The sequence below is a fragment of the Galeopterus variegatus genome, unplaced genomic scaffold, assembly GCF_000696425.1.
Source record: "Galeopterus variegatus unplaced genomic scaffold, G_variegatus-3.0.2 Scaffold848, whole genome shotgun sequence".
Taxonomy (NCBI): domain Eukaryota; kingdom Metazoa; phylum Chordata; class Mammalia; order Dermoptera; family Cynocephalidae; genus Galeopterus; species Galeopterus variegatus.
In genome coordinates this window covers 412,992-419,616 of record NW_007726959.1, presented here as the reverse complement: position 1 = coordinate 419,616, position 6,625 = coordinate 412,992, and the positions used below count along the sequence as shown (strand labels likewise).

The 6,625-nt window shown below is 53.4% G+C and overlaps 2 protein-coding genes across 2 annotated transcripts in view; one reads left to right on the top strand and one right to left on the bottom strand.

Annotated features, from left to right (window-relative positions):
• LAMP1 (lysosomal-associated membrane protein 1) overlaps nucleotides 1–3,199 on the top strand; it is a 22,967-nt gene extending 19,768 nt beyond the window's left edge. The window contains exons 7-10 of the mRNA XM_008572929.1: nucleotides 522–566; nucleotides 1,343–1,409; nucleotides 1,496–1,666; nucleotides 2,230–3,199. Coding sequence (XP_008571151.1) covers nucleotides 522–566; nucleotides 1,343–1,409; nucleotides 1,496–1,666; nucleotides 2,230–2,369 — 423 coding nt within the window. The 3' untranslated portion in view covers nucleotides 2,370–3,199. The remainder of the gene's footprint in view (nucleotides 1–521; nucleotides 567–1,342; nucleotides 1,410–1,495; nucleotides 1,667–2,229) is intronic.
• Nucleotides 3,200–4,979: 1,780 nt separating this feature from the next.
• GRTP1 (growth hormone regulated TBC protein 1) overlaps nucleotides 4,980–6,625 on the bottom strand; it is a 30,670-nt gene continuing 29,024 nt past the window's right edge. The window contains exon 6 of the mRNA XM_008572927.1: nucleotides 4,980–5,365. Within this exon, the coding sequence (XP_008571149.1) occupies nucleotides 5,276–5,365 (90 nt within the window). The 3' untranslated portion in view covers nucleotides 4,980–5,275. The remainder of the gene's footprint in view (nucleotides 5,366–6,625) is intronic.

The window sequence follows — 6,625 nt, the reverse complement described above, 5'->3', positions numbered from 1 at the left end:
GTGTGGCCACAAAGCCTGAAGTGTTTCTTTGGCACTGTGCAGGAAAAGCTTGTTGACCCTGGATAGAACATCACATTTTCCTTAAACTTTTGTCACAAACGTTTAAGTATTATTTTTACACTTTGCATTTAAAATATCTGTCCTACAGGTGACAGAGTCTGTGGGACTGAGAGGAGATTTAAAGGGTGTGGCTGTTGAGGGGAGAGGGTGGGGGGTGGGGCACGGCATTAGGATACGCACCTTCCACACAGACACACGTCCTTCTGAACGGGGTCGGTCACAAGTAGCAAGAACAATGGTTTTGGAATTGGGAAATCTGCACTACTGTGAGCTCTAATGTTTTCCTTCTAGTTCTGGTTCAAATGAATGTGACCTTGAAGTTTCTGCTTCAGAATTTTTGTGTTTCAAGAGTGTGGTAACTTATTGCTTTTCGTATTTAGACTGTGATAAGAGTGTTTAATATCAACCCAAACAAGACCTCAGCCAATGGCAGCTGCAGCCCGCACCTGGTGACCCTGGACATCCGGAGTGAGGACGGCACCGCCCTGCGCCTCCAGTTCGGGATGGTGAGCTCTGGGCACCTCTGTTACTCGGGCCTTCCACTATGGTGGTCTTTCTGCCACGTTTTCTCCTGCCCTTGGTCTGGTGACCAAGGAGGTCAGGCGGCCAGGGCTGTGGTGTGGTGAGACAGTTGGTGAGCCACAGTGAAAATGGGACACAGAGCTCTGCCTTAGCAGGGAGCAGACGGGTCACTTTCCCAGCCTTCCCTTTAGAGTAGGTCTTTTGGGTTCCTCGGTCTCCCCCTCCCTCCCCCCACTTCCATGAGCAGATACCAGCATTCACTTATGCTGCAGACGTTCAGGGAGGGCCTACTGTGTGCCACAGTCAGGGGCCGGCTGCAGAGGGGAGAGGGTAAGCTGCTCCTGGCGCGTTTCTGTGTCCTGGACGTTCTTCTGCTGGGAAGGAACCACAGGCAGAGTTAGCAAAGTGACATAGGAAGAATCCGCAGCCCTCTTGTGTCATACAGCGTGCAAATGGAGTCATACCAGTGGGTTTCCCATGGGATGTTCTGCCTTTCCTACACCATTCAGAGTAGTTTACTTTTCTGGAACGTGGCTTGTGCAGTCTCTGTTTTAACTGAGACCCTGAACCTAAAAAGATCTAGAAGGAACTAAAAATTTGTTGTCCTCAGAGTGATATGATGCCTCCATAGACAGGATATCTACAGTTTTGTTCTAAAGCTAGAAATAAGGGAACTCACATTTATTATCAAATAACTTCTTAAGTTTGACAATGAACATGTGACTCTAATTAAGTGGTTAAGGATTCTCTCCTCTTTTAGAATGCAACTTCCAGCCGGTTTTTCCTGCAGGGAATCCACATGAACACAACTCTTCCTGACGCCAGAGGTGAGACCCCACAATTCACATGTGCACCACCCCCCGCCCCGCCCCACTGTCCCCAGGTAGTTATTACACTCTCACCTGCATTGCAGCCCCCACCTTTAGAGCTGGCAATGACTCACTGAGGGTGCTGCAGGCCACTGTCGGGAATTCCTACAAGTGTAACGCAGTGGAGCGCGTTCACGTCACAGAGGCGTTTTCCGTCAACATATTCAAAGTGTGGGTCCAGGCATTCAAGGTCGAAGGTGACAAGTTTGGATCTGGTGAGTAGTGCTGGAGCACAGCATGGACGGCGATGGCGGCAGTGGAAGTGCCTAGCTTCTGCGTGGGGCTGGGAGCAGGTTCCCTTTTCCTCCACAGAGAGCTGTTTGCTCTTCCCAGTCTGAGATGTCCTAGAGAAAACTCCCCTCACTTCAGAACATTCAGCACGTCTTCCAGACAGGGAGATGTGACACCACTTGAGAATAAGGCAGTCATTCCAAGAATGGGGTGGCTCTTCTCCCGTGTAAGTTGAATGTAAGGTGTTGTCTGGTGTGTCCAGTGTTCCAAAGGGCCCAGTGGCCCCGGGCACAGCACGGGTGACTGGCCATCGCCTCACTGAGTGGCACCCATGGATTCTCATAGGAGAACACCTGTGACTCTTCAGCCACGTGGAAAGTGCCAGTGTCTACACATAGGGGCTTCTCCAAGGGGTGGGTGGCTGGACTTGGACTCTCCCACCTCAGTTTAAGCCCGTTCCTGTGCTGACTGATGAGGGAGGCCGGGGCGGGGAGAGCTGCTGGCGAGGTGTGTGCATGAGCGGAGCGCGTGCCCCGTGTCTTCGCAGTGGAAGAGTGTCTGCTGGACGAGAACAGCATGCTGATCCCCATCGCCGTGGGCGGCGCCCTGGCGGGGCTGGTCCTCATCGTCCTGATCGCCTACCTCATCGGCAGGAAGAGGAGTCACGCCGGCTACCAGACGATTTAGCACTGCCACCGAGCACCGCAGCCACAGCTGCTGCGGGGTATGCTCGTTTCCCTGGGCTTCGAGTGGTGTTGAGGGGAGGAACACTTTCTGCAAACTGTTTTTCAGATCTGCTTCATCAGACGTGGAGTTCATCCTGCAACATTTACTATGCACAAGAGTAACTACTCAAATGACGGTGTCAATTTTGCTAACTGGGTTAAATATTTTGCTGACTGGTTAAACGTTAACATTTACCAAAGTAGAGCTCCAAGGGAGGGTTAGAGTGCTTTTCTACATTGGCACTGGCCCCACTATCATTTGACTTCTTAAGATTCTGGTGTTTGGTTTCTTAATTCTTTACTCAGATTTAAGCCTTACAAAGGGAGAGTCTCTAGTCTTAACACTTAGGACAGATATGGTTGGCTTAATTGTTAGGGTGACGCGCTTAAAAAATTAAAAATAGAGAAAGGAAATCCAGAAGATGAACATCTGGACTGCTTAAATTCAGCTGTAAAAGCCAGGGCAGGCCTGGCCCGCACAGTGGGAAGCAGGTCAGTGTTTGCAGCTACTTAAGCGTGTCCTGTGGTATACGTGATGCTCTGCCACTCAAGAGCTGGCACTTTTTAAAAAATGGGTGTTATTTTTATTTACTTTTTTTGTAATGTGATTTTCAGTCTTGTTTGACATTCAGGGTGATCCTGTTTCTGCACTTGCATATAATTACAGATAGATTCTCCCTCCTGATTTATCTGCTATGGCTTGGGTGGGTCATACACTGAGGGTCAGCTCACATGTAACATTACCATTGCCTGTAACAGTGCTAATAAAAAGTCTTTCTTTGTTCGTCTGGACCTTGTAATTCTGTCAGCTAAAATGAGAGATGACGACAGAGTGATATTAGGAAAGGGGGTTGAGGACTGGTGGGTTCGACATGGCCCTGGTTTTAGGAGAGTTGAAGTTGTAGCCAGTCGTGCGGATGGATTTGAGGAGAACATTATATGTCTCTTCAGGTCAGTCCTAAACTGTGACATCATGGCTACATCGTGATCTCTGCAGGCAAACAGCTGCCTGTGCCACGAGAAACATGTTAAAGAGGGAGGGGGCTGGGGAGAGGGCTGGTGCAAGGGCTTGCTGGCGGCTCTGACCAACTTGGGAAACACTTCCTACCTCTGCTGAGGCACGGTCTCTCCAGGACGTCGGGTTGTGTCTGACCCACTCTTGTGTAGGGTACTGTTCTTAACGACTTCCTCTGTTTGCTTAGGAGATGTAAAAGAGGCCTGAAAAATCTGTGTTTAAAATATATCAGAAAGCTGCTGTGTCCAAGGCTCTGGAGGTGAGATCAGCCCTGAAGGTGGCAGGCTTCCCCTCTCCCAGTCATGCTGGTGGCCAGGCTCCCTCCTCAGGTTCCCCAGGGAAGAGGCAGCAGTAGGCCCCGCCTGGCTGTGCTGGCAGCTAATCTTTACTTTTCTAAGCGAAACCCTGTACACCATCAGGATCCACAGACCTCGGTGGGAGAGGCCGAGGATGCCTGACAGGTGGCTCAAGGAGCTCAGCTTCCCTGGCCTGCACCCAGCACATGTCCCAGAGTCTGCTGCTCACACAGGGCCCTGCCGTTGGGCTCTGAGACTCCAAGAGCCCCCAGGGGCCCTATGCAGTTCTCTTTAGCAGTCCTTTCCAAACGAGCAGAGTGGGGCCACGTGGACAGGAACACTGGGATGGGAGCAGGGCTGGGGTCTTCAGCAGTCTGAGGGGCAAAGGGTGCCTCGTGTGGGGGGAAGGAGGGGATCTGGACCACACCATTACTCATCAGGCATCTGTCAGGCCACTGCTGGGTGAGCCTGTTATGGTGGGGCTGTGCTGGCCTCCCCTGGGGGTGTCTGCCTCTCGTGAGAAGCCCGCCGCCTCTAGGAAGCCAGTCTCCTACCGATGCCGACCCAGAACTAGGGTGAGGACACATGGGTGAGGATGGGAAGGCCTCTGCGAGACTGGCCAACCCTGTTTGCAGGTGGAATATCGATTTGGAGAAACCCAGGGAAGTTCATGTGTAATGCTGTGCAGTATGTGGGCAAGCTTGGGGCAGTGTGGTGGGCAGCCTGTCCCCTGCCTGTGTCTCTGTCCCACGCAGGGCTCAGCTGCCTGGGCAGTACTGCCACCACGGCAGGAGGCCAGAGTCCCCGGGCCCAGAGGGGGCGGATGCACCAAAGCCCCATGCAGACGCTGCCCATGTCTGCTCACTGTTCTTTTTTTTTTTTTTTTGTCTTCTTTTTGTCTTTTTCCGTGTCTGGCAACGGATCGCAACCCTCAGTGTCGCCCCCATACCGGACCGGGGACCGGCAACGGGACCGCAACCCTCGGTGCTGCCCCCGCGCCTCGCTCAGCCAGTGAGCGGGAACCGGTCCGAATGTGGGATCCGAACCCTCGGGCGGGAGCGCCGCCGCGCTTCCCAAGCGGCGCACTATCCAGTGCGCCACCGGGCCGGCCCCTGCTCACTGTTCTTGTAACAGCAATTTTCAAGTCATTTAAAAACACTACCTTCATAAAGAGAAATCACGTGCTACACACACACACCACATAAAGGTGGATATCTGCCACACGAACAGAATCATAGTCAGATTGACATTGTAACAACAGTGACAGTCACTACTTTGATTTTAATTTTCAGTTGGCTGACAAGCTGATAAATTCACAGGTACTGACATACTTCATTAAATATAAACATGCATCCCTCATATTTCATGTATTATTAATGTCTCAGGTAAAAATAACTTTTCTTCAGAAATTCTAGACTTCATAGCTAATCATAGAAATGTAGAATAACACGATTTTAAGTTGCTCTTTAAAAAAGCTGACAGCTGAAGTGTAGTGACGTCAGGTCCCGACACCACCACCCAGGAGCGCAGTGAAAGCCAGCGGGTGGCAGCTCTGGCTCAGCCCTGCGCCAGCAGCCTGGCCCTGCAGCGCTCACGGAGCTGGCTGATGGTCCTCATGGGGAGGCTTCCGGGTTCTGAAAATATTTTCTGGAACACAAACAGACTTAATTTAAAAACAGACCCAACACCACCCTTCACCTCGGCTGTCCCCTGCTGAGGCTGGACTGTGGCAGACGGACGGGCTGCGGCGGGCAGTCCCGCCTCTGCCTGGGTGAGGACCGCAGCTGTGTAAGGCCATTGGCCTCAGGCTGTTTTTAATGGATAATGGACTGCGACACAGCAGCCTGCAAAGCACAACAGCCTGCGTGGCACCTGGCCTGTGACGTGCAGTGACCTGAGCTGCATCTGGCCACCTGCAGCAGCGCTGACGGCACCCACCATAGAGCATCTGGATGCACCTCGAGGGGCCAGTGCCTGGCTGCTTAAATGGTGCATGCCCCGTCACACCTCCTGAGAGGGACCTGGCACTGTGTGGTCTGTGCACTGGGACGGTGGTGAGTGGGGTGGCAAGAACAGGGACATGCCACTCAGGTGAGGTCTCGGCCCACGCAGACACTGTACTATGGTGTGGACAGGACGGGCTACCCTGGGGACTCTGTGGCAGCTGGTCAGATCTAGTGTCGCTGGTGTTGACAGATTTAAAGCAGGAACCCTGAAAACTAAAGCAACCCCGGGGTGCAGCAGGGAAGCACACGAGGACCCCTAGGCACCTGCCTATGTGTCTACCTCACCCGCCAGCAGGACATAGGGGCTGCCGATGGCCTCCCCAGGGTGCTTGGGATCCAACTCGGCCAGGCCCAGGGCAAGTGGCTGGAACAGGTGAAGGAGCTTCTGGGCCACTCTGGCCACGCCACAGCGCAGCTGGGTGCCAGTGGGCAAAGCAGGGTCGCGGACCCAGAAGCCGCAGTGTTTGGGCTGGTTTCTGTCACTTCACACGCAAATGCATCTAATCCCTGCCACTGCAGCTGCGCTGGCAGAGCCTCCAGCGCTCTGGTCGGGTCGTGTGGGAAGGACGTGCAGGTCCCTAGGCTGGCGGAAGCCGTTCAGACTGGGTTAAAAACGGGTGTTACCGACAAACAAAAATGAGGACCTACACAAGGTGAGAACGAAATCGCCTTTTCTAAAGTACAAAGATCGCGGAATGGTGAGAGGCGGCAGTCGCCACTGGGAGCTACGAGTCACAGAACTCGCACAGCTGTCCCACCCGGCAACACAGGCCTGCGGGGAGACGCGCCGCCCTTGTCTCATGGCCGCACTCTGTGCTGATGAGTCCGTCACCAGCCTGGAAGCCCGCGACGGACACAAAGCCTTCACGGTGTGTGCGCCCCGCGGTCCAGGCTGGCCCCA